At 44.2% G+C, this 27777-nt stretch overlaps 2 protein-coding genes across 4 annotated transcripts in view; one reads left to right on the forward strand and one right to left on the reverse strand.

Annotated features, from left to right (window-relative positions):
- The window catches only part of RSU1 (Ras suppressor protein 1), a 203149-nt gene that overhangs the window by 35275 nt on the left and 140097 nt on the right, over positions 1 to 27777 (forward strand). For 2 of the 3 annotated variants that reach the window (XM_040451317.1, XM_040451315.1), the window contains exons 3-4: positions 2513 to 2563; positions 21538 to 21658. In XM_040451317.1, coding sequence (XP_040307251.1) covers positions 2513 to 2563; positions 21538 to 21658 — 172 coding nt within the window. The remainder of the gene's footprint in view (positions 1 to 2512; positions 2564 to 21537; positions 21659 to 27777) is intronic. The other variant, XM_040451316.1, reaches the window with a different exon arrangement.
- Positions 9906 to 10311, reverse strand: LOC121014766 (60S ribosomal protein L39). Its single transcript, XM_040451320.1, has one exon. The coding sequence runs from the start codon at positions 10250 to 10252 to the stop codon at positions 10097 to 10099; it is 156 nt and encodes a 51-aa protein (XP_040307254.1). The 5' UTR covers positions 10253 to 10311; the 3' UTR covers positions 9906 to 10096.

The raw sequence follows: 27777 nt of genomic DNA on the forward strand, positions 1-27777 counted from the left end.
CGTGTGTATGTCCGTGTGTATGCGTGTGCAAGCTCTGTCCACTGAGAGGAGCTGAGAATACTGAGCCCCAAATAGCAGTGAGCACATCTGGTGTTCAGATTGTGTCTTATAAATACCATTTTCCACAAAAAGGACCCAGAGCTCATTAGAGAAATGGTGATTTCAGGGCTGTGGCAGAAAAAGGACAAGATGATCCGGGATATCCTGTGCCAGCAAGCAGGGAGGTGCTCAGGGAGCAGTGGAGACCTGTCACAAGGACAGCAGCCAGCTTGGATGGGCTCCCTGTGGCCAAATCTGACAATCTGAACACTGACATGAATAATAACAATAGATAATAATCCATTTACTGCAGTAGGAAATCACAAAGCCCTACAAAAATAAAGAAGTACATTGCAGTGTCTCAACAGCCACACTGTTTGGACTGGATGATCCTGAGTAGTTAAAACCCTGCTCCACCCAACTGTTTTTGCAGGAGCGCCCACACTGTTTTTTAGCTCTGGACATTCCTGCAGGGCAGTGGGCTGCCTTGTGCCTCGTAGGATGCTTAGAAGCGTCCTGGCCCCTGCCCTCAAGACGCCTCTGCTGTAGACTGGTGCGTCCTAATACGGATGCAGTGAGAGCCACATGGGAAAGTTTAGGTTCTTAGTGGCCATGGTTGTTAGAATCAGAAATGTTCCAGACATTGCCAGACGTACCATGAGGGTAAGGATTATCCTGGTTGGGGATCATGAAATCTGTGGAACAGGAAACGTGAAACACGAAGTACTCTCCCTTCCTCACCCCCCTTCTCCCCATTATTAATTACAAAGGGGAAAAGAATACATTTTCAGTGGAGAAGCCTGGTAGGCGGAAGTGATCAAGGGGAGATCATCAGTGACAGGACGGACTGAAATCATGTGCCACTTGATAGGAAGAAGAGCACAGCATTTCTTCGACGCTCCTGCCAAAGATGCTTAACCTAAATCTAAGAACGGATGACAAACCTGCCCGGAGGACATAGTGTAGAATAACTTGGCCTGCAGCCTTCACAGTTGCCAAGCTCATGAAAGTCCAGGAGAGAGAAATGCAGGCGACAGGTGACCTAAGAGGGCCGGCAGCTGCGTGCAGCGGGATCGTGAACCGGATTGCTTTCTCTAGAACAAATGATTGGGACATTTGGTGGAGACGGGTGAGGGCCAATGATTAGGCGATTCCGACGGGTGACAGGAAGTCCTCGACCTGGGTGGCTGTGCTGTGGTTTGCCATAGGATGTCATCATACGAATACTCCGAGCTTATGCATCATCGGGCCTGTGGCATAATCTCTAATGGTTCCGGGCAGGAACATAGGTCTCTGTACTGCATTTTGAATTTCCTATAACTTTCTGAGGACTGAAAAAAAATACTCACAAGTTATGGTCAGGAGTGCTCTATTCATTTTCTTGCAGGCATGCTAAGACTTTGCTTGAGAAACAGTTTTGTCTTCTTCTTAGGGAAGAAATTCTGCATTAATATAATAATGTTCTTAGAGAAAGAATATTGGAAAGATGCCTAAATCTGTTTGCTTATTACGTATAATGTGTATTTAAAACATATGCTGGTCGTCCTGTGGGGCTTTAGAACCCAAAATGGAAGGCAGGTCACTTTTCTTCTTGGACTTTTTTTTTTTCTCCTGGTGGATCTATGTATATTTTCTTTCTTTATGGTTGGAAAACCTTTTAAGCAAGTCTGTTCTTGTTGAGTTTAAAACTTCACAATACTATTTGAAACGGGCGAACAATGTGCAGGGGCATGGCAACATCAACCAGAATAATTTCGGAGGAATTTTTTTTGATATATTAGTCACTTGATAGCGTGTAGAAGAATTTCTGGGTTGCCAATGGACATAGATGAAGTACTGTGCTACCTGTTTATTGTGACATGATCTTTCTGTCTTCACATGATTTAAAAAAATTTTAAGTTTATTTATCTTGAGAGAGAGAGAGAACATGAGCAGGGGAGGAGCAGAGAGAGAGAGAGAGAATCCCAAGCAGGCTCTGTGCTGATAGCACGGATGTGGGGTTCGAACTCATGAACCGCGAGATCATGCCCTGAGCAGAAATCAAGAGTCGGACACTTAACTGACTGAGTCACCCAGGCGCCCCTGATGTTCGTTTGAGTACAGCTAAGGCCTTGTGCCTCTTCAGGCTCTGGGGACCCTTCTTCTGACTGGCACACGTTATTGAGATGGATGCCTCAGGCTAGGCCAGCAGAATAGGTCGCCTAGCAAAGCCAGTCGGCCCTCGTAATATTTGATCCTGTGACATCAATCTCGTTAGCTCTAACTTGCTGTGCTAATTGCCGTGTTAATTGTATAACTTTTCTTAATTTGGCTTAACATTTAACAGTGTTACATGAAGGCTTGCTTCCATTTTTGTGAGTGGTAGCATTTCAACCTGTGAAAATAATTTAACACTTTACCTTGTAGGAGTGTGGGGATAATTCGTGTACATTTACTGACTGTGATTTTTTTGTTTGTTTTTTTTTTTTTACAGTCTCCTTATCCCACATCACACAACTGGTCCTCAGCCATAACAAGCTAACAAGTGAGTTAACTTCATCGTTTGTTAGACAGTTTCTGACTTTGAGGTAATATTGTGATACTGTAGATTCTTTTGTTTCCTTTGAAGACACTCATGACAGATGATATTTGGGGACACCTAAAATCGTTTTTGGTGACACTGTGATGCATGAGCATATTGCCCTGTATTTTGTGCTTTTTTGAGAATTCTTGCCTAACGTGTGTAAACTGAAGACAAAATGACGTTGCTTCTCTGGAAATGGTCCCATTCAGGGGTGGTAAGTGCTACAGCGACCTGAACGGCCAGGAGATTCGTTGGTATTTCATGAAAAAAAAGTACTGCCAAATAATAATGTAAGAGTTCCTGGCTTTCTCTGTACTTCTCCTGAAAAGGGGAATAATTAACTGTTGTGATACTTTTCTTCTCTGATCAAAGAGGGGGGGAACCCACAAAATTGTAGAAGTTCTATCAATCTGCATCTGTATTTTTCACATTTTGAGTCTGGTCCCCAAGAGGAATTCTCTGGGGGCGTGGGTGGTGTCATGGCCTGGTTAACCTAGAGGACATTTGATAGCTATTTTTATGACAATACCTCAGGTGAGTGATAATGGGCCATTTTATTCTTAGAGCTGTGCCTTTAAAGATTGTAATGACAGGGACCCACTCTGCTTTCTCATTCCTAATTGACTGTCACTTCCTTGTGCTTGCCTTAGCTCCTGTAGACTTGAATGATTCTCTAATCATGTGGTGAGAATTTGTTAGGGAGCTTTCTGAGTCCCATGAAATTGAGCTGGGTGTCACGTTGAGGGATTTGTGTCGTGAATCTGTGTGTGGGGGGTGCATTATATACTGCTCGAGACATTGTCATTGAGCTGTTGATTATTGAGAATTAAGAAGGCAGTTAAGGCCCCTCATGTGCAGGAAACAGGCAGATTAGTTCCTTTTCAGCAAAAAGCACATATTTGTAAGGCCAAGGCAGAGTGGCACCATGGTCACGTTTGAGTAATGGTGGTCATAGAAGCTGAAAGTAAGGGCTCCAAGTCTCATGTGACCTTTTTTTTTTTAAAGTTCATTTATTTATTTTTGAGAGAGAGCATCCCAAGCAGGCTCCACACTGTCAGTGAACAGCCTGAGATGGGGGCTCAAACCCACAAACCGTGAGATCATGACCTGAGCTGAAATCAAGAGTTGGACGCTTAACCGACTAGCTGATATGCTGCCATTTTCATGGGTTTCAAATCAAACAGTCCAGCTGTCCACTGAGACCATGGTCCTAGTTTAGAGGGTACTGCAGTTTTATCTCGAAGGGTGGACCGTGTAACCCCTGAATTCCCCAAGACTGCGTGAGAAGTTCCTGAAGCTGTTGCACAATTCATAAAAATAGCTAATTGCCAAGGTTCCCGTGGTTAGATTTGCATCATCAATAGAGCGAGAAGAGTTTACATTTAAATGCTTTGTTCCTATTACATCATTAATTTATCTGTTCTTTAAAAAAGAAAAAGAAAAAAAGAAAGAAAGAAAGAAACCTTTCAGGTGTTTTGAGATTTTTTTCAGTTGTAGTTCATTTCTTTTTACATGTCCACAAAGACAGAAATCGTAGATGGGTGAATCTGTTTCTTTCTCCAGGCATCTAAGACAAGATGAATTTAGAGAGGCATAAACATGGAGTTAAATTGTATCTCTTAAAAACATTGACTGTGAATGGATTCAGACTTCAGATCTCTCCTTCCCTGCTTTTTGTTTTTTGTTCTTTTTTTTCCCCCCAGGTGAGACACTCTTGACCTAATCCAGTAAACTCTAATTAATCGTCTTGGTAAATTCTGTTTCAAGCCATTGCGTGCAGTGTCAGTGACACTCGATCTGTTCCACTAAGGTCAAATTAGCATCTTTTACTATTTTTCTGGCATTTAAATGAATGACTTCGCTATGGTTTTTCCAGTATTTATAGTAAATATGTCCATTTGATGGAAATATAAATATGCATGAAATCTAAGAGGCTGAGCACACCCTCCTGTCACTTTGTATTGTAATCAGTGTCTTTCACTTTCTGTGGTTTTTAATAGGACCTGGCTGACATTGCTACATTAAAGCCAGTGGGACACGAAAGATAAACTGCTCAGCCCCGCTCTTATCTTGCAAAAGTCGTTGTGTTTTTCTCTGAGTCTGCCAGTTATGCTGTTGTTTGACATTTCCACCTGTGTACTTAGCGAATGAGTGACGGGCTTGCACAGACCGGGACCTCGATTTGGGGACACCGTGTGATGCTGGAGTCCACGTCTGCAGAGCCATCAGGGACCGTATGGCATCAAATGGACTTCCTTTCCCTGTTGGTGGTTTTGACATCGACGGGTCCTATCCACGTGGTCCAAGTGAGGCCACGGGAAGCTGGGCGTGGTCAGTCACATGATCCTTTCGTTCGCCCGAGATTCTGTAGTTTTCCCTATCTGAGTTCACAAAAAATACAAATTGTCAAGCCAGTTGCTATGAGAGGTTCATCATGATTACAGCAACACTATTTAAATTTGAGCCGGGAGAATTGGGGCAGTGTGGACGGGTTTTGGTAGAGTCCGGGGGGCTCACCCTGCCTGAAACAACTCTCCTAGATGCAAGCGTCTCCCTGACGCGTTCAGAGGAAAGGCAGAGCCACGAGTGAGTCTTTTCCCTTCTTTCCTTCTGCTCTGATCGGGCAGGTGCTAGCTGGGAGCCCAGCACAGGTTCTTCATGGCCCAGGGAGACTGGTTTCAGAGCGAAGATGAGGTTATGGCGCCGGGCTGCCCCTTCTGAAACTGCATTCGTGCTGTGATAGCAAGCACCCCTGGGGGAAGGTGCAGTTCGCCTGATTTTCGGAACCCGCGCTCATCTGGCCCGTCCTCCTCCAGCCAGTGTGTCCTCCTCCGGTGCGTCAGACGGATGGGGGGTCGGTCTCTCCCCTGGCCGGCCCTGCCTCTGCACCTGTGCCACCTTGCCTCTTCTCTTCCACTCTGCGCGGACTTGCCTCCTCATCCTCTGCCCGAGGCTCCCCTGACTGCCCTCGGCAGTGGGAAATCTCTCTTCCCCAGACTCCTGTCGTTCACAGACCCTTACACCAGTGTGGCCCCGCCTGTCCTTCTCTGCTTGATATTTATTCCCTCTCTCCAGACAGATCAGAAGTTTTCTCCAAAGTGGGGACCGTTCGTTTCTTACTTTGACACCTGTCGCCCAGCACGTGGTGGCTTGCCAGCAGTTGCCTGTGTCAAGCGGTAATGATTGATAGCGGGGAACAGTAGGTGACAGGGAGGTCCTGACAGGAGACAGCTGGCCTGAGGTCAAGCAGTCTGTGTCCAAACTGCACGGTGTCAGGACTAAGTGGGATGGGGACTTGAGTCGATGTGGCCCCCCCACACACTCTGTTTCTTACTCGTGGGTTCGTGCAACGCCTGCTGGACTACGAGTGCCCTAGAGGAGCATTATCTGGGACACCTGGGTGTCCACGCTCTTGATTTCAGCTCAGGTCGTGATCTCACGTCTCGTGAAATTTGGCCCCGTATCAGGCCCTGCGACGGCAGTGTGGAAGCCTGCTTAGGACTCTGTCTCCTGTCTCCCCCTCTACTCCTCCCCTGCTCATTCTTGCTCTCTGTCAAAGTAAATAAACTTATTAAAAAAAAAAAAAAAAAGCATTACCTTATGTCCTGGAAATTGATGTCCTTATCGCGTTCCTAGTCATAGGGACCCTTCTTGGTTGAGGAATGAGGTGCTGGGAGGGCGCCCCTCAGGTGCATCTAAGAATCCACAGGTGGGAACACTGGCGCTGATGTCAGGAGGAAGCAAGGGCACACCTTCCCCCTAGGGGCCCCCCTGGACTTGGCTGTCACTTCTCCGGAGGGCGTCCTTTTGCTCTTATGCATGTGACAGCTTCTGGGCCTCTTCCTCTAACACGTAAAGGTGGTTTTCTATGTTTAAGGGCCTAGGTTACTTACTGATTCCTTCATTGAGGTAATTGCATTATCATTTCCTTGAGCTGAGGAGCCCTATCGGATGCTGTTTTGTATCTACCCTCAGAAAAGTACCAGAAGCATGGTGAACATCAGATGCTGGGCCCTCAGTTAATGCTGGTTGATTAATGGATTGGCAGGTGATGAGTTGTGCTTTGTGCTAAGTCAGAGCAGACAGATGACATACCCAAGGGCTTGCCAGCTGTCCGTGTTTTGGAAGAAGGGAATGTAGCGGTGATTTCAAAGGCTGTTTCCTGTGCGTCTGTCCCTCTGTTCCAGTCCTTGTCTTTGTCATTACTCTGCTTTTTAAGTCCGTGTAAGCTGAGTCTTTTTATTTGGCACCATAATCTCATACCTGGTTTTTATGGTGGTTTGGAAGCGTTAGCTTTGTAAGTGCTTTTTGTTTTCTACTTGTTTTCAGTCTTAGAATTTCATTTTGAGGCTGTCATTTTAGGACTTGTCCACCAGAGGTCACTGTTGAGATATGTATTTTTTTCCCACCCCCAGGTCTTTTGCCCAAAGATTAAAAACCAAATTTGTGTTGTCGGATTCAATTTTTTGCAGGCTGTTCTGCTGTGTCCAGTAGGGTATGTTGCTGTTGCCATTTACGTGGTGCAGCTTGTGCCATAATTGAGGTAGATCCCTCTAAGGATATATGTTGTTTTTTTGTTTTGCTCCTATAATTATCACTCAGCCTCAACATACTATTTTTTAGTGTTTATTATGGCTGCTTTCTCAAGCTACGAAGTTTTCTTCTTTACGTCAGAAGAATTTTATCTCCTTCTGTAGTATTTTGTATTTGGCACATGTGAGATTTTATTCCTGGGGAAGAAAGTTTAAAATATGTATATGTGTAACCAGATTTTAATAACCATGTATTTTTTCAAATGTAAAGCTACAGAATAAATTCTTAATCTTGATAATCTCCAAACATTTGAACAGATGACTATAGGCATGTATTATTTTTCTCGAATCTGCCAAATCTGAGACATTAAAAGAGATCACAGTTCTTTAAATATTTTCTTCCCTAATAGAAGTTTTAATTAAAATGACTTTGTTTGATCTGAATCAAAAAGAGAAAAACAACCATGTAAAACTCAGGGAAATGTGCATTTTGTGTGTACTTTAACAGATTCTTCTACTAAACACCACTGTGTCGGGAAGGATACTATGCTTTATGAAATGAATTACACTCTGAGTCAGTTATAAAACAATTTCTGGGCATAATTTTTTAACATGAAGCTTTTCTTAATTTTACAAACAATTTTATTTTTATAGCAAAACCCACATACAGATATTGCTAGCACCTTGAATATGACAATAGTGTTTTATATTTTATGACTCATGCATTTTGAGGCTTAAGTACTCATCATTTTGTGTAAGAAATGCAGAGGATATCATTTCGCTGTGTGTAAACGTTGAACAGCCAGCTCTGTGTAAACCTTTCATGAGTGCAGATCTCTGGATGTAACTGTTCACTTTTATACTTTGAACTCTGAACTGTCCTATAAAACCTTTCCTTGAGCTTTTAGGAGTTTTGCCTGCAGTATGAGGCCTTAATGTGACCGTATCTTGTCATTTAATGTATCGGAAATGGCTAGTCAGGCAGTAAACCTAAGTTTTATGGTGAAACATGTTTTATTTTTTTTAACAGACTGTTTCCTATTAGTTATAGCTTATGTATGAATTCGAAATTATAATGAATAAGAAGTGCTAGGGTTTTTTTTTTTTTAGCTATTTCAATAATTTATAGAAGATAAGGTTTTAAATACGTAGAGGTTAATACAATGTTTTAAAATTTTATGTAGATATGTGTATTGATAAGATAGCTAAAGGTAAATGTTGTTATAAATGAATTAAGTGGCATTTTCCACATGAAAATAATGGCGTAATTCTCAGAATATGCAGATCCAATTATATTGAAGAAAATGAAGCAGTTTTTTTAAAGCCTGATAAATTAAACCCTTTTCTACAGAGCTCATAGATTGTTGAGATGAATGAGAAAAATTAACTATCCCAACTCATAAGAATGACCTTCACCAGTGTGCAGCACCTTTCTGTTCTGAAGTCTCTAGTCAGTTCTTCTTCCATAGATTATTTGTCATGCCTTATGCAAAAGTTCTTGTGCATGGCTTGTATGAAATTAAATCGAGGGGGAATATGCAAAATAAATCGTCTGTGTGTCATGAATTTATCTTGTGACAATGTCAAAACAGCTTGCTGTTTGCATTTTAAGAGAGTATAAATGTATTTATAATACAGAGGCTTTGATCAATAGCTTATTTTTTTTAATTAGTGCACATTTATCAGTTTGTTACTATGTCATCATTTGAAAGATTGGATTTGGAGAACTACATACATAGTATCTTGGGGTCTAGCAGCTATTAATTAGTATCTATCCGATGATACCGGTGGTTAGTTTACTATAAAAAAATTGACATGCACTTGGGAGTTTGTCGTTCCTTTTGGTTCTAGTTAGTAAATGAGCCTGCAGGGTCATCATGTGCAAGAATCTGTTGCCCCTGTAGTCCGGGACCAGCCAACTCTGAGGCCACTGGGTGAAATTGGAGAAGCTGACTCTCAACGTGTCCTTAGTTCAGAGGCGGTGACCCACTGATCCTGCACTACAAACTGATATGTTCCTATTCTAGGATCTCTTCTTTTGGGGTCCTACTCAGTGCTACAAGGAAGCCAGCTGAAGTGTAGTGTGTTAATTCTTCCACGGTCTATTTTTAAATGGAATGACTTCAGTTATGAGAATTTCAGAACGGTGGCAGGCTGTGGAGAAAATAAATGTGGGGGCAGTTTGGATCTGTCCTTTTGCAGATCATAACTGGCCTCTCTGGGGAAGCTGATCTTGAAAAGTGTTTCGTTTTACTATTTATAGTAAGACTCTCAAACACGATTGATTGAATAGCAAAAATTTATATCTAAATTATCTGTTGACTATTTCTCCTAAATAACGTGTGTGTGTGCACGCACGTTCATGTGTGTACTATGGAGAAGGGTGGGAGAAGATATTCTAGGAGGTACATTTCATTGGTGTATATATTCTTTACAGACGTTCTTAATATTTCATAACTCACCAGCCTTTTTTAATAGGGTGAAACTGTGTCAATGGCCCCTAGAAAAATGCACATAGGTTTTGTGGATCCTATAAAAACCATCCATAAATTCTTTAGGGGTGCATGTAACTCAGATTTAGAAACCCTAGAGTAGGGGAAAGATAGCAGTATATTTGCACTGTAGATATACTGGTGCTATTTCTTAGAGATATTTGCTGGAAAATTGTACAAAACTTTAAAAAGATGACTTTCTTTTTTTTAAATAATTTTTTTTAAAACTTTTGTTCATTTTTATTTTTTTTTTTATTTTTTTATTTTTTATTTTATTTATTTTTTTTTTCAACCAAAAGGTCTCACAGGTTTATTACTGAACCAACCTACAGGAGCAGAAGAAGCATCATAACAGAGAAAAGTCAATTTCCTGATTAAACACATCTACCGGTCAGGCAGCAGGGAGGTGATGGAATAGAAACGTATGACTTTCAGGCGGCATAAACGTGTGCCATCTCATGTTCGATCCCTTACAGACCCAGCTTCGTTCTTCTCCAATGCCGCCTCTTGGAGTTGTATCTGATTTTATTACCAGTTTTCATCCGAATCCACTGGGGAATGGGACGATTCTGCTTTTGTTTCTTGGCCAGGAATCGCTTGATCCTGAAAGTCTTGTGAGAAGACATGGCGAGAAACGACCAGCGGCGCACACAAGGATGGCGAAGAAGGGAAAGAAGCTTTTGTTCATTTTTAATAGGGAGAGACAGAGTGACAGCAGGGGAGGGTCAGAGAGAGAGCTAGACACAGAATCCGAAGCAGGCTCCAGGCTCAGAGCTGTCAGCACAGAGCCCGACATGGGGCTCGAACCCACAGAACCATGAGATCATGACCTGAGCCGAAGTCAGATGCTGAACTGATTGAGCCGCCCAGGCGCCCCTAAAAAGATGATTTTCAGTACAATGTGAAATTCACTTTTGATAACTTGTAAAAAATGTTCAAAAGCTCCACCTACTTTAGCTACTGAAATTGACATTTTGTTAAATAAGAATTTGTAATTTTGAGTGGAATGCATCTATATTGTTAACCTTAAATATAAAACTACCCATTGTTTTACCAGCAAAAATGGGCTTATTCGGGAATAGCAGAGAATTGCAATTTGCTGTGGCAAAACCATAGACAAGTTGGGAGAACAAAGGAGAGGGGCAGCTCCTCTGTGGAGGAGAGGGAGAAGTTGGGGATGCTGTTATAAACAAAAAGCCCGTTGGCGTAAACTGGTTGCTGGAAGTATAGTGGTTTTTCATTGGCTGAGTTGTGACTGTCTCTCATTGGCTGGTCTGTTGCCAGGGGGAGGAGGTAAGCCTTTCTTCCTCGCAGAGATGGTCAAGTGGTATCTGTGTGCAAGGTCCAGCTCTTCCTCTTGGGGCTACGGTTGGCAAACGGTAGGACGTGTGTGCTCCCCCTGCTGGCCTCCCAAGTCCATTTGAGTGAGATTTCCCTTTGGTAATTTTCACAGTGTATACATATTTCAGTTCCCTTAAAACCTTGAGAATGAATGCCTTTCCCGTTTCAATTTTTCTTTCTCTTTGCCAGTCAGCCTACTAGGACAGAACGCCACTCTGATGTGATTGGCCACCAGTTAGCAAACTCATCCACATCCTTTTCAGATATTTTAGTATGAACCCTCTGGTCTGATTTTTGACTCTTCCTGTAGCCTTTTCCTCCTTCCTGAATATATGCTTTTCTGATCACCTGCTTCGTATCTGCAGGACCTGCCCCTCTTCAAATCTTACTCATCCTTCAGAAAGTTGAGATGAATTCTCTTCTTGCCCCACAAAGTCCGCCTGTCCCACCACGTGCACTGTGTGGCAAATGACATGTAAGGCCCTCCCAAGTCTCTTAGACTCTGAAGGGCCGACCTTACATACATCATGACTAGAGCGCGGAAAGAAGGGAGGCAAAGAACTAGCATGTATTGACGTCCTACTCCCTGTCTGATAGAAGCCTCAGGCCTGGAGCCATCAAGTAGCTGGAGCTGGAAGGTGGAGGGCTTTTCATGGCCTCCAAGCTTCTGTGCTCACCACTGCCCTGCTGCCCCTCCCAATGATGTAGGTGTGCAGTTTAAATATCCCACCCCTGTCCATCTAGGAGGAAGCTTGGCCCTGGATCTTAACATACTCCGATGGAAAAGTAGGGAGGATTCCAGAAGTTAAAAGGCAAAGGTGTTATTCTTAGAGGGGGCCTTCCCAAAGCTACTGGTGCAGGTTGTGTGGATTTTTCTAGCCATGGGCATTTATCCCCCACTCTCTTTCTTCCTCATGTAATTACTCCCTTCCTTGGCATTGAAATGTAAGATGGAGAAAGAAGAGAAGCAGCCCTGCGTGCTCTCTTGCTGAAGTCATTCTTAACTGTAAAAGAAGACACAAACTGTTGGCAGAGCATGTTGTGTTTGTGTATGAATTTGATGTCTCCCTCTTCATGTTAATATTCGAGGATTGAGGGGCATCTGCCTGGGTGGCTCAGTCGGTTAAGCGTCTGACTGCGGCTCAGGTCATGATCTCATGGTCCGTGAGTTCGAGCCCTGCGTCGGGCTCTGTGCTGACAGAGCCTGGAGCCTGCTTAGGATTCTGTGTCTCCCTCTCTCTCCGCCCCTCCCCCTACTCGTGCTCTGTGTCTTTCTCTCTCTCTCAAAGTTAAATAAACATTTAAAAAAATATTCGAGGATTGAGTGTGTATCATATAATGATATTTAAGGGCCTGGAATAGCTCTTTTTATGACACTGAGCTTGCTTTCTGCACTGATTGAACTTTGGTTTTGTTTTCACATTCTCTTCCTTCTCACCATGTCTCAGAACTTCTTAGGCATCTTTTTCTAGAGAAATCTCTGTCTTTTGTCCTTCACTACATGTCACTCCCTTCCAGACCATCGAATGCTGCTGCCTTTCCTCCCAGTGCTGCTTCTCTCACCCAGCTCCCTGCTTAAAGCCTTGCTGGCAGTGAAGTCTCAGCCCTGGACTGTAGTTCCCCAGGTATGTTCCTAAAAGAATTCCGGCTTTGGAAGTCCTCCTCAAGATTGTGTAGACCATTGCTTGGTTCTCTCTGGGCAGTTAATAAAAGATTCAGAAATCAAGTAAATTGTGCATCCTCAGAGGAGCAGAAATCCGTGCTTGTCAGCTTTTTAGGAGATTTGTTTGGCCTCGCGTACACATTTTTTATAGTCCAGGGACATATATTTTTGCATGTTTGACTTTATACTGTAAAATCTGCCGTAACGCTTGCTTGTAACTTTTCTTCCCTGATTTTTGTGGAATTGATTATTCTCAATGTTGCTCAAAGAGGAGGGTTTTGTTTTGGGTTTTTTTGTTTTGTTTTGGTTTGGTTTTTTGGGTTTTTTTGGGTTTTTTTGTTTTTTTTTTTTTGCAGTGAATTAAGTCAGGATATTTTTGGTTAGTAACATTACTTAAGCTGCAGAACCTTAAGGAGGCCCATGATAGGATACAATAAATGTGTACCTCTAGGTGTGGTGCTTAGTAAATACTGTTGATTAGCTGAAAGTAGCATTGCTGTTGTCGTTTGTAAAGCTAATAAAGGTTTGGGGGATGTTGGCCTTTATTGGGTGGACATTTAGATATTTTGGTATTTTACTTTTACCTTGAGGAGCATGTAGATCCTTTTAAATGAGAACCTGTTTTACTGTTTCATAAACTTTATGTTTTTAAATAACCCATAACTACTGTAATTCACTGTTTTAATAGCTGCTTTGGGGAAAATCCCATGAAATCTGTAAAGCTGGTTAGCGTTAGTATACTTTTGAACTAAACGTTCTTGGGCTAAGATCTAATTAGTTCGTTACCCACCTTGTGTTTTTGGCCAGAAAACAAAAGTCATTAATCACTATAAATACAAATGACCTTTTTCGCATATAAAATTCTGAAGAGCGTAATTATTTGTATGCGAGACTAAAGAGATTCTTCTTTACAGGTAATCATTAAAATGGCATTCAAGACTGTGATTCCTAATTTGCTGGAAGAATTGGCATCTATATAATGAGTCTAGACGTCCTGTCTGTGGTAGGAATAGACGAATGTCCCTGTTACCGAGGATTAAAGGGGCTGTCCTTTTACTCTGGCCAGGAACGCCCCAAGTTCATATTCATGTGGTTTCTGTTATTTTGGTTTCTTCCCACCTTACCTCATTCAGAGTACAGGGGGATGGATGGTGGTTGACTAGGACTGAATTCATCCAATACTGGGGCAAGGAAACGTTTGCTTTCGCCACTTATGTGATCTTTCTTCCCTCACTGTACGGAGAATGAATAATCTCACTCCTTTGGATGTATTCGCATGGTTTTCGTAATTTTTCTAATAACTTTCTTGTAGCACTTTATCTTAGGGATCTAATAACTGGCCTCATTTAACTACCTGCCACCTTCCCTTATCCTTCTCTGTTAAAGAAATCTTACAAAGCAGCAGAAGCATGTCAAAGTCTAACCGAACATGTTCATTTGTTATGGCAGTCAAGTCTCCTCTTTTTAATACAAATACAGGGTTTGGGGAAAGGTTTGGGGAAGCAGTGCTGTCTGATTTATTTTGCTCTGCCTTATCCCATATGGTGGTGTCTTTGGGCTTTGTGTGGCCTGTGGGTCAGTGGCACTCCAGAGATCGGCGCGAGTTGGTAGCATTTCACCCATTGGAGGGCCAGGAGCACACCCACCACTGGGCCATGTGCTGGTCTTAGCCCTGCCTGTGGGCAGTGGTTCCTATTAAGAACCCTCTCTGAGTCTCCCTCTTTGGACCCTTGGGGCGGGTGGCAGTCCCTCCCTGGTTTCCCATGTGGAGGCAATGGCTGAGCCCTGAATTCAGTTTTACAAAGAGGCATGCAGGCCGAATCCTCTTGGCCTTCATGCTATAGCCTAGTGCCTTTCCTTTGTAGGAATCTCCAGATTAAATAAAACCCCCAAAGCAAAAAAGCCTGGTGTTTCTGCAAAAATAGTTAGGCACAGCATAGTTCTAAGTACTCAGAAGTTTGGTGGAAGGTGGCGGGTAGGGTTCACAGCTCCGGATTTCATACCCGTGCTTATGATGAAAACCTACATGTGTTCTGAGCGGCTTCCGGCTTCCCAGCAGCCGTGGATGGTAACGTGGTGCATGGTCTATTGCTGCCCTTTTGTAGCTGAAGAGGACCCGGCTGTCGGTGCCAACCATATGGCTCTAAAGACCAATGCCTGACCCACCGGCCCTTCCGTGGGCTGCACACAGGCGAGCGCCTGTCCTTATGTTTTGCAGGGTGCCTGCTGCTCCCAGAGCCTGTCACTCTTCTCAGTTTTGTTTCTTTGCCTTGGGCCACAAGATGCTTTTGTTCGAGAAGCCCCCGGATCGGCTGCACCCCAGCTGGTCTGTCTGTGCTGTCATTACCACCCAGCATTCTCCATTTAATTCTCCGTGTTTTGACGGCCAGAAGTGTAGCAAGGGGCATCTCTTCATAGGACCACGCTTGGTCATGATGAAGTTGCTGCTGAGTGACTTAATTCGATGAACTAGGGAATTCAGAACTTTGCCTCTTACATTGTTCTTTTTCCTCAGTACTGATTGCACCATAAAGATTTGTATGGGTGTCACTGAAGCAAATGAGAGTTCATCCACCTGACGCACAGCAGACCAACAAAAACTGACCAAACTTTTGCAGTGGAAGAAAATAAGCTTTATCTGTTGGTCTGGTGCCACCCAAGAGAGTTAGGGGGCTAATACCCCAAAGTCCTGAACTCCCCAGTAGCTTACAAGTGAGGATTTTTTTAAGTTCACTTATTTTGAGAGAGAGAAAAAGAGTGGGGGAGGGTCAGAGGGGGGAGGAGAGAAAAAATCCGAAACAGGTTCCATGCTGTCAGCTCAGAGCCCCACGTGGGGCTCCATCCCACGAACCCTGAGATCATGACTGGAGCTGAAATCAAGAGTCAGACACTTAACTGGCTGAGCCACCCAGGTGCCTCACGAGTGAGGATTTTTTTTTTTTTAATTAAAACAGAAATTTTTTTTAACGTTTATTTTTGAGAGGGAGAGAGAGAGAGAGAGAGGGGGGGGGGAAGGTGAGCGGGGAGGGGCAGAGAGAGAAGACACAGAATCCGAAGCAGGCTGCAGGCTCTGAGCTGTGAGCACAGAGCCTTACGCGGGGCTCGAACTCACAAACTATGAGATCATGACCTGAGCCGAAGTCAGACGCTTAACCGATTGAGCCACCCAGGTGCCCCACAAGTGAGGATTTTTAAGGGCACGGTTTGAGGCAGGGGTCTTCTGAGAAGGTGGATGCTGTTGATTGGAGGCCCATGAAGTCACGTTAACAGATAGTGCTTAGTTACTTCTGGTGCTACTTCATCTGCTCCCACGGAAGGGGTTCCATCCCAAGATACTTGGAATCTGAAAGATACCTCCATTCTTCATGTTGGAGATTTCATTAGGGGCATTTGGTGCTTCTGTGTTGAGGGCGTTGCTGGTTAGCTGCCTGTACGTGCTCAGGATAACTGGGTATGTGTGTAAGCTAGTAAGGTTGTGTACTTCCTGTTCCTTTGAGTGATAAGCAGGAAGTCCCTCCTCTTGGGCCTGGTTCTGTGTGTGCCAGCCCCAGCTGTGCCTGGGTGCCATATGACCTCTAGTGTTCCTTTTTTCCTCTGAACTGAGGACGTGGATGCTAGCTTCCTGGGGAAGCAGAAGCTGACTGGAAAGTATAGGATTATAGCCCCCAGGTTGGGTGGGTCAATCAACCATCTAGATTGCCTTTTGTGGGTTTTTTTTTTTCCCCCCACTTTTCATCAACTCAGAGTCTCAGTAGCTTACTGAGGTGACAGAGAAGTCTTAATTTGGGTGATCTTACTTAGCATTATATCGTGAAGGAAGGGACATAACGTACTGGATTAATGATTTTGATGTCCCCAGTAAATTAAAAGTTTTCTGAACAAAGCGTGGTCGTCCCTGGACCAGCAGCATCAGCGTCCCCTGGAAACTTGTTGAAAATGCAGAATCTTGGGCCCCATCCCAAGCCTACTGAGTCAGGAACTCTGTGGTTTGCATTACCCACCCCGCATCTGTGCTGTCAGAAGCCTTCCAGTAATTCCGATATACTCGAATTACATCGAAAGTTTGAGACCCCCCCCACCCTAGAGCAGCATTATCTAGAACTTTCTGCAGTGAAGGGAATGTTTTCTATCTGTGCTGTCCAAACAGCAGCCACCAGCCATTTGTCATGTGGCTTGTGTGACCAGGCAACTGAATTATTAATTGTACCTAATTGCAACTAATCTAGATTTAAATTTATTTCTTTTTTCTTTATTTATAATACTTTTCATCCAATTCCCTTCCCTCCCCCCATCTTCCACCTCTGGTAACCATAACTCTGATCTCTTTTTTTCTGTGAGTTTGTGTGTGTGTGTGTGTGTGTGTGTGTGTGTGTGTGTGTGTGTTGTAAGCTTCCACGTATGAGTGAGATCATACCGTTTTTGTCTTTCTCTGACTTACTTCACTTAGCATGATGCCTTCCAGGTCCATCCATGTTGCTGGAAATGGCAGGATTTCCTTTTTTATGGGTGAGCGGTGTTGCGTTGTGTATACACACACCCCATTTCATTGTCCATCCACGCATCGGTGGGCATCTTGGTCCCTGTGACTAATGCCGCAGTGAACATGGGTGCAGATATTTTCTGGAGACAGTGATTTCATTTCCTCAGGATGAATACCCGGAAGTGGAACTGTCGGATCATATGGTAATTCTAGTTTTAATTGTTTGAGGGACGTCCATACTGCTTTCCGTCGTGACTGCACCTTGGACAGCCCAGCTCCAGAGTGTACCTGTACTTTTTTTATTGTGTGGATGAACTAGTAGGCTTTTAAAAACAAGTTACTGGTTACGGAATTGTTAATTTTACATCCCCGAACAAAACGCTCCTCAAGTGAAGGTCCGATTGCCATAACAGTCGTTTCTTCAGGTTTTTCCGTTGCATGAGACAGCTGACTCTTGTTCGCTACTGGGTCAACTGTTGATTAGAGTTGGAGCGCTCTGGCATGTCCGTTGTGTCCAGCGAGTGGTTTCTGAGGCTTCCTGCCAGAGGGAGCCTCGCAGGGGGTGTTAATGTAGGAGATTAGGCAGGTCCCCTTCCGGTCCTGACTGGGGAGCCCACCCCGGGACTTGGGCCGACTCTCGTCGGGTTGTCCCAGAACTGCAGAGGCCGACTGCTAAGTCTGGCTGGCTCACGCTTCTCACGTCAAATGGGAATAACGTTCAGGTTCTAGATTTAGGAGGCCTTGAAGGAAAAGAGGCTCCTGCTGGGCTCGTTAGTCTGAATTGTTGTTAACTGCCAGAAGACGACTTGAGGCTAGTCCCTGGGTATAGCTCCTGGGGTGTCAGGACCACATCTTTGTCACCTTTGCTAAAATACAGAGGAAACTCTGGCCCGAGAGTGTTCCCAGTGGTCCTCTGATCCTGTGACTAAAGCAGAATGTGGCATTTAGGAGCCAGGGAACACCTGAGAGCGGTCAGGGACCTCTCTCTCAAACGTGGCAACTGGAGTCTTAAAATCAAAGCAGCCGTTTTTGACAGAAAATGACACTCAGTGCTCTGTCACAAGCAAAGTTCTACATGACTGAGCTTCCTAATTGAGGACCTCATTTGTTGCATTATTTAAATCCATATTGTTGATTTTCTTAATCCAGCTCTTTGGAGAATCGTAGAATGTTGAAGCCAGGTGGAAGAGAACTTAGAAAGGGTCACAATCCAGCCAGGACTCCTGTGTCCACACAGCGCACGGCCCTCTGTTTCCCTTGTGTACTCAGCTCCTTGTTGTCTCTAGACTTTGTGCTCAGCTGGGGGTCACAGTCACAAACAGAACAGATAGACGAAAACGCATGTTGCAAGGGCGTAATTAGAAATACATCGGGGCACCCGTGTAGCTCAGTCAGTTAAGCATCTGACTCTTGTTTTGGGCTCAGTTCATGATCTCACCGTTCCTGAGTTCGAGCCCCACTCTGGGCTCCATGCTGACAGTGCGGAGCCTGCTTGCGATTCTCTCTCTGTCTCTGTCTCTCAAAATAAATAAACTTTAAAGAAAATAAATCTGTCGATGCTGACCATTCACTTACATTTTGAAATACTTCATGCTAATGTGTCAGGCAGAGATCTTGAAACATTTCACCAGAGTATTCTGACCGGTGACGTATTACTGCCATTTTTTCCCTAAAGGCTGCATTTGTTCATGTTGCATGTGTGTATAATTTAGTTATTGCACAGCTCATATTGTTAACTCGTTCTTTTTTCATGTATAATTTCATTAGAATTAGTTTTCCAAGCCCAAGAGCTGTTTCCCTTTATCTACTCTGAGACTTCTTTTGTAACTTACTTTCTTTAAATAGATCACCTTTCTCACTTTAATCCCAGACGTATTGAAATGCTAGGTGTTAAAAGTGTGGCTCTATACACATCATAAGCATTCTCTAAATACTGGCTGAAAGAGTGGATGCTGTCCCATCCAGCCAAGTCTGAATGTTAATTTCTTCTGATTTTTGCTACGGCCAGGTGGCGGGAATTCCGTAATTGAGAGAGAATATTAGCTGTGTAATGTTTTTCCCTTTTTAGCTTGAATGGAGTCTCAACAACAAAATTCATATGCATACAGAAGGCTGGGAGAAGTAGAGTAAATTGAATGTAGGGTTATTGTTTGTGTCCACAAAACAAAGTCCTAAATCACATGTAGCATAATTTGTGGTTTTAAATTGGACTGATTTAGCAAGGAGAGTGAAGTAATGTCTCATCCTGTCAAAAAGGCGATACCTTCAGACCAGCATTTAATTGCATTGGCAGAGTAACTTGGGGAAGGCAGCAGTAATTCTGGCTGCATTATTCTTGGTTTGTGGCTAAATTGAGATCATCATTTTCTCCTGGTTGCACTAACTTTCTTTATTGCTCTTCAAACTAATCAGATGAATGCGGTGAGAGAAGCTTAGTGGTAGCTGGAGGGTGCACAGGGGAAAAGGGTGAGGTCCCCGAGCAGGGCTGACTAGCAGGGCTGTAGTCATCAGTAGAGCTGTGCCTTACACACTGAACGTTTTGGGGAGAGAAGAGTCCACTGACAACACCCAGCGACTCAGCAGGTGCACCTGAGTGAACTTCTCTGCGATCCTTTATGCAACGTGAATGCCGTTGATTCCCCGGAAAGTGTCTCCCCGACTACACACCTATAAATGTGCTTTTAAGGCCAAACTCTACAGGTAGGGCTTCTATGCGTTCATGTTGGTATCCAAGAGTACACTTTCTGGAGGTTAATTTCTAGCTGCCTCAATTTTCCCATGGAAACCCACCCTTTTATCTCCTCCCCAAACCGTCCCCTTGAGTAACTGTCTGTGCCTTGTGCATTTTCCATCGGGACCGCTGCCACCTCCCAAGTGTCTGAATCCAGACTGATTCATATTCCTCACAATCCCTTCCTCCAGTGAAAGCATTTCCCTTGCCTTTACCAAGCCTTCTTCCCTCTAGAGGAAGTCAGATCATCGATACCTTAGACATTTTATGAAGCTGAAATTGAGGACTCAGAACTGTAACGAACAGTGTGCCTGCCCTCCTTATTCTTGTTCCGCTGGGAGTTATGCACCAGAGCTCCCGCAGCGGCTCCCTCCTTAACTGTTTCAGATGTCTGTTTGGAATCGGATGTATACCTCTGTAGTGGTTCTAAGTAAAGGTGCTCCTGGTTTTTCCCAGTCTTCTGGAGTGCGCCCTGGAGGGTGTTGTTGGGATGGGAAGTAAAGGCACTGACATAAGACATGACCCTTTGTTGTGCTGTACCCAAGGCCCATGTCAGTGGTTTCGGTAACATGGGTAGTCTTGGTGTTAGAATTGACATGAACCGTGGACAAGCCAACGGTTTGTATCAAATGTTTGTAGGAAGGCTGGATTAGCGATGGGGGGCATCTGTTACAGATCTCCTTGCTACCAATGGAGAGTTAGTACTTTTGAGGTAAAGATGCCTTTGGCCTGCAAGTTGATATTTGCAAGTATATGCTCTAGGGAAGGAAGACTCTTTTAGATCCTCATTGGTTTATCTTAACCTTTGATCTGCATGCTAGTATTCATATCATGCTACTGAGTTGGTTTTTCATATTTCTGTGTAATAACAGTGCATTGATCTGTTGCTAATCTGATGTAAAGTGTGTGTGTGTGTGTGTGTGTGTGTGTGTGTGAGAGATCGATCAAGGTGTAAAGACCAGAAACCAAAATCATGAGAGAGGTTGGTTGAATATTTCATCAGTTGAGGTTGAACTTACATTGTGATTTAGTGCAGTGTAAAGAGAACAGCTCTTCATGTGGCCCCTGGGGTGGCTCAGTTAAGTGTCCGACTCTTGATCTCAGCTCAGGTCATGATCTCATGGTTCATGAGTTCGAGCCCTGCATCAGGCTCTGTACTGACAGTGGGGAGCCTGCTTGGGACTTTCTCTCTCCTCTCTCTCTCTGTCCTTACCTACTCATACTCTATCTTTCAAAATAAATAAAAATGAACTTTAAAAAAAGAAAACAGCTCTTCAGATATCAGATTATTGAAACACCTTGATGAACGTATCATTAACCAGGAAGGGCTTTGGCGTTTGCGGTCTTCCTTCAGGTAGAGGTGCAAGGAAACCCAAAGGAAGAAAACAGTCGTACTTGTGAGGCATCGTATGGCAATTATAAAAGAATTTGTGCTTTGGAGTATTCACCTATGGGCTATTAATGGCAGCCTGAAATTCTCTCTTGCCCTTTAAAGAAGCGTTTTCATTTCTACTCGATGGTGAGTTGTGAACCTAAGAAAAACCTACAAAAAGTAATATGTATGTATATGTGAATCAGATGGTCATACTGGAGTTTCATCTCTCTTTCCTGGGCAAGAAAAACACAAATGTGTTGCTGGCGTTCCTTACGCAGAGCGAGGTTCCTGTATTCACACCCAGCATCTTTGTTTCCCTAGCTGTGCCGCCAAACATAGCAGAGCTGAAGAATTTGGAAGTGCTGAACTTCTTTAATAACCAGATTGAGGAGCTGCCCACACAGATCAGCAGCCTTCAAAAACTCAAACACCTGAATCTGGGGTGAGTATCCCTGGAGGAGAAAAGAACAGAAGAGGAAGAGGGGGAGGGCGCGGGCAGGCTGTGAGCACAGGAGGGACCGTGTCTGTTACTGACTTCTGATTTCTTTTTGTGTGGTAGGACTTTAACAAAAGTTTTACTGCTTTTAATATGTCTTTTCGGTGGGCTGCATTATGCGTATCTATTAGAGAAGTAATTGCAAAGCTAATTGTTGGTGCAGTAAGGGAGTGTGTGTGTGTGTGTGTGTGTGTGTGTGTGTGTGTTTTGTCATATTTGGTTTCTAACAAAATTTTATTTCAGTTACATTGACTGGAAAGAGACTTATTTGCATAGCGTTAACTGTTCAGACCAGTTGCAGTGTGGTTGATTTTTCTCTCTGTTTTAAGTAGAAATCGTTTACAAAGCGTCTTCCTACCACAGAAGTGAGGGGGGGGAGGGAAGATACATTTCCGAACACTGCTCCATTGATTCTTACAATTCTTTTATGTAGTTGAGAGGTTACAATCCTGTGTCTTTCTTTATACAAAGGTGAAGAGAGGAGGTTCGATTCAGCTGAGGTGGCAGAACCAGGTAGCAGTGAATAATAATAATGCATCTGTTGCTTTCCAGTTTTCAAAGTCCTCATGCCGGGATTTGACCCTCTCAACAATTATGAGGGACGTAGGGCGGGCAGTAGTTTTCATTTTGTGGAGTGGAAGTCAGGCCCTTTCCGAGAGCCTCAGTGACTCTTTCCTGATTGCCCCTGAGCTTAGTGACCGAGCCAGGCAGAGGACCCCATTATCTGGGGTCCGGCCCTCTCCATGAGACTCCATAGATGCCACCAGAACTTGGGCTTCTGAATCCCAGCTTCATTGTTAAAGCTGTGAGGTGAAGCTGTCCACTCATGCTTCATCCGCTGTGTGAAGTTGCATATTCATTAAATTATAGCCCTTAATTGCTTTAGTTAAGCTAGTGATTTACATGGAATGGTGATAGAAGCTGGCCAGGTATTTATCAATTTCATAGGAAGGAATCATGAGGGAAAAAAAAACATCTTATTCATGGAAGGATTTTTAGTTGAGCATATTCTTTCTAGGGGGAGTTTGGTTAGAGACTCATTTGATGTTCACTCTGCTTAGGATATAATCTTGGAAAGATCCATGAGCATTCTCTTTCCTAATGTCTGAGGGGAAGTAGAGCTTAAAGGAAACGGGGAATATGACTTAAATCAGATGGCTTTTACCCCTACACATAGGGAGATTGTGTACCCATCTGGTAAAACAGAAAAGAAAAGATCCGTCATTTATATCTTTGTTTTGGGAATTATTAAGTCTTGATTTTAATTTGTATGTAAGCAAGAAGCTAAAACTAGATGTGTATACTAGCTGTACAAAACTAGGTACATTCTTACTGTTAATTTTTGATTAATTGGTTCAACGAGTCATTTATATATAAGGTGCCAGGCACAGTATCCGGTCCGCGGTAAGCAGTACATTGTGTTGGCTGTGTCCATTGCCCTTGCCGTCATCATCACTTTCTTCCTTGTTTCATTTACTTCAGGACTATGTAACTGTCTCATCTGTGTCAGGAACCTTGCTAGTATTGGGGTTCAGTGGTGAAAATCACAGTCCCTGGCCTGAAATGTGGGGGCGGAGCCAGCTGTAAATGAGCAGTGACGGTTCACAGCCACATCCCTGACATGCTGGAGGTTGTCTCAAGGCAGGTGGGAGAGATTGCCAAGGGGGTTAGTCAACAGGTGAGGTTGTCTGAAAATTCCCATAGGGGGCAGTATTTGAGCCAAAATTTGATGCATGGAAATGAATTTCTCTGACTCAGAGGCAGAAGGAATGCATCCCAGGCTGTAAGAATGACATGATTATTATGGGGCGCCTGGGTGGCTCAGTCGGTTGAGCGTCCGAATTCGGTTCAGGTCACGATCTCGCGGTTCAGGAGTTCAAGCCCCGCGTCGGGCTCTGTGCTGACAGCTCGGAGCCTGGAGCCTGTTTGGATTCTGTGTCTCCCTCTCCGTGCCCCTCCCCCACTCATCCTGTCTCTCTCTCTCTCTCTCTCTCTCTCAAAAATAAATAAACATTAAAAAAAATTTTTTTTTTTTAAAGAATGACATGGTTATAAGCTGAGAGTACTGCGTGTTCCACGCAAGTTGTTCAGTGTTGCTGAGTGTAAAGTATGAGGCAGGAAGCGGTGAGGGAAGAGGCGCGGCCAGGTAAAGAAGCACGAGTGTCTGCTATTTCGTTCCTGAGTATTTCCTGAGCTCCCAACTATGTGCCAGGCACCGTTCTAGGTAGTAGCCATCCAACCTTTATGGAGCGTTCGTCACAGTTGGGGAAACCAACGATAAACAAATAAATGTCTACAATGGCAGGGTGGCCCTGGGTGCCAAATAAAGGCACTCTGATTTTATCCTGCCGACCATGAGGAGCTTTTACGGCAGGCAGAACAGGAGGTATGAGAAAAGATTGGATTTTTGTAGGAAAGGTCATGCGGAGGGGAGGTTGGGGTAAGAAGCGGTCAGGACACCCCTAAGCACGCTGAATTAGTGTTCCAGGTGAACTAGGGCAGTGGCAGTGCCCAGCCGGGAGAGGGGTTTTGTGTGAAAAATACTTAAGAGCTAAAACTCACAAGACGGTCACTGATGGTATGGGTGATGACTGGGGGTCTGTCTGGGCAGCTGAAATAGAAATAAAGATGGGCACAGCTGTGGGAATAACATCGTGAGCTCAGGTTTTGTTCAGTTGGGTTGGAGGTACCTTAGGACAGAGTTAAAAAGTTTTCTTTTTTTAGTCAAACGCATCTTAGTTCCCTCTCTGTTGTCTTTGGAGCGGTTTGCATTTTTGGCTCTCAGTGTTTTATTCATTGTGTAAAACTTTCTGTGTATTTAATTACATCGCTATATAGATGGAATTGTCAAAGTTTGAACAAAAATTCTCAGCTCTCTGGGAGAGGAATTAACATGAGTTTCAATAAAGGATATTTCTGTTCTCAAGTGGCATAAAGAATTAGACCTGCATAGCCCTGCTTAAGGAAAGTTATAGAGAGAGGACTCTTTAGAGGAAGCAGTCTGAAAAAAAATAGACACATAGGAGACACCAAAAAAACTCAACACGAAAAAACCCCAAATAATCCAGTTAGGAAACGGGCAGAAGACATACACAGACATGTCACCAAAGAAGACATTCAGTGGCCAAAAAACACCTGAAAAATGCTCAACATCACTCATCATCAGAGAAATGCAAACCAAAACCATAATGAGACATCCCCTCACCTCCGGCAGAATGGCTAAAGTCAAAAGCACAAGAGACACCAACTGCTGGTGAGGATGTGGAGAAAAAGGAACCCTCTTTCCCTGCTGGTGGGAATGCAAACTGGTGCGGTCACCGTGGAAAACATTTGAGGTTGCTGAAAAAATTAAAAACAGAACTATCATATGATCCCGTAACCCCACTACTGTGTATTAGTACCCAGTCGTACTTTCATCCCCAAAGAATATGAAAACAGTAATTTGAAAAGATATATGCACCCCTGTGTTAATAGCATTATTTGCAATAGCTCAAATATAGAAGCCATCCTTCAGTAGATGAAGGAATGACGTGGTGAGTGTGTGTGTGTACACGTACTTCTCAGCCACAAAAAGCAATGAAGTCTTGCCATTTGCAACAACATGGATGGATCTAGAAGGCCTGCTGCTAAGGAAATAAGTCGGAGAAAGACAAACACCATATGATTTCACTCATATGCAGAACTTAGAGACAAAACAAACGAACAAAGAAGAACGGAGACCAGCCACAAAACAGAGTCTTAAGAGAACAAACTGATGGTGACCAGAGGGGAGGTGGGTGGGGGGATGGGCGAAATAGGTGAAGGTCATTAAGGAGTGTACTTGTTGGGATGAGCACTGGGTGACGCATGCAAGCGTTGAATCACTGTATGGTACACCTGAGACTTACGTATAGATGTAACACCGTGTGTTAAGTGTACTGGAGTTAAAATAAAAATGACGTCTGTACACACACAGACGAGACCCTACAGCACAGCATTTAGGCCACGTACATGCATATTCTGAACAGCACGCTCAACCAGAAGTTGCTTTCAAAGTTATATACGGTATTTGCTGTTTATCCTGATGATGGCAAGGCCTGAAGGGATTTTTAGGCCCTCTGAATAAATAAAGTTGTATTATGTTTCTAATTGTTTAAATGTGGTTCATTTTGTGGCCATTTTCTACAGAATATAAAGCCACATTGGCTACTTGCTGGTAATTATTTCTGGGATAATCTCAGTACAGTAGCACTGTGGGCTAACTCTTCTGGAATGGTTTTTGACCCCGTGAGATGCTGGAGCTCATCATGCGAAACTTAGAAGTTTTCAGTAAGTACAGTTCTGAGTGGCTGTGTGCGTGAGTGGGTCACCGTGGACGTGAGAAGAATTATTACCCTTAGCTAATAACTAAGAAGGTTTTACTGAAGCAAGAGGAGCCCAAGAGGACCTCTGGAAGTCAAAACGTTCCAGAAGGGAAGCATTAGTAAGGACCTTCCTAGCCTTTGAAAAAGAGAAAAAGATGCCGACCAGCCTTCCACCCCCTGGTTTTATAAATTTCTACATCGTGTGCAGGCGCTTTCCCTTTTCCAAAACACACTGGAAACAAGGTTCACGGGCAGACAGAAGAATTCTTACCATCATGGCACGCATGAGCGCCGTAAGCAACTTTGTGTGTAAACACTGGAGGTGATCTGAGGGTGAGCTGGCGACCCAGACAGGAAAGCCCGGCTCAGTTGTTCAGGCTGCCCGCAGCGGTCTTCGCCCAGGGTGAGCTTACCTGTTGGAAACCGAGTCAAAACTTCTCTCAGGCTTCCTGAAAACCAGTGGTAGTGATGACTCTCCTTTCTCGAGGACCCTTTGCGAGCCACAGATCTTCCGAGCTGCTTCAGACGTCTCAGCTGTCAGCCCCCTGGCGATCCTTCCGGGAAGTACTGCTCTCCTCATGTTCCCGTCGAAGAAACTGGGTCTCAGAGAAGCTCAGCAACCTCCCCAAGGTCACCCAGCTAGCGGTGCCAGGCTGGACTCGGACTGTCACCCAGCTCTGTCTGCCCCTGCTGTAACCTCTCACGGACACCCGCAGGGGCCCCCAGAGCCACGGTCCCACGCGTGGACGTGGAGATGGCTGGGGACTACGTGCGCCCCTGCGGCTCCTTGTTTGTGGCCAGCAGCGCTTCCGGACCCCCTTAAGCATTTGAGTTGGGGCTTCCTTTCTGCCTGCCAGGTTGGCGAGCTCCCTGCCGTCACTGCTGTCACTGCACGGGGGGCCTCTGCAGTGATCCGGACACCCTGGGGGTATTGGTTTCTGTCTCAAGGAGAACCACCTCTGGCTCAGAACCCCCTCTGGTTCTCTTAGCAAAGAGAACCACCTCTGTCCATCAGGTGGACAGACTCAGGCTCACTCTGGGCTGGAGATGGAGATCTCCTTGTGGGAGATGTCTCTTTGCTCTGAGGAAGGCTGACTGGCGCTTTCCTGCACCTCATCTTTCCAAAGTCTCCTACTGTGGAAACACGAACTTTATTGGTGATTTTCAAAAAGAGGTAACTTAGAGTGGTAAAGAAACACCTAATGTGCTTTGTCCAGTATTGGTGATTTTTCTTTCATTTTCCTCAGATCCTTGCGTTGGAATCTAGGCATCGGGGGGAGGGGCTAGGTGCTCCCAGATACCTGTCACCCTCACCAGGCGAGCCAGAAGTCCTTGTCACTTAATTCATGTCAGCTCTAAAGAGATGATAGTAAGCGCTGTCCTGCTTGAACTACGCGATCGTTCTGGTGACCCAGGTGAAACTTGATGTCAGTGTGCTTCACACACGGTGAAGTGGTAGAAACAATCCGTTGTTGTCATTACGGCAAAGGGTCGTGGAGGTTACTTTTATTAAGTGTAAAGTTAACCAGTGACTTTCCTACCCAAAAGGTAGAAATCGCTTTGACCTCGGTTTCCCCCTGTGCTATCAATTTTTTCTTATGAGGCCTGGTTGGTGGGTGATTGGCAGCTGTGGACAGGATTGTATCTAGTAGGAGAAGGATCGAGGCCTCGAAGCATTTTATTTTATTTTATTTTATTTTATTTTATTTTATTTTATTTTAT

The sequence above is a fragment of the Herpailurus yagouaroundi genome, unplaced genomic scaffold (genome assembly GCF_014898765.1).
Source record: "Herpailurus yagouaroundi ecotype Mexico unplaced genomic scaffold, PumYag 203, whole genome shotgun sequence".
In the NCBI taxonomy this organism is placed as follows: Eukaryota; Metazoa; Chordata; class Mammalia; order Carnivora; family Felidae; genus Herpailurus; species Herpailurus yagouaroundi.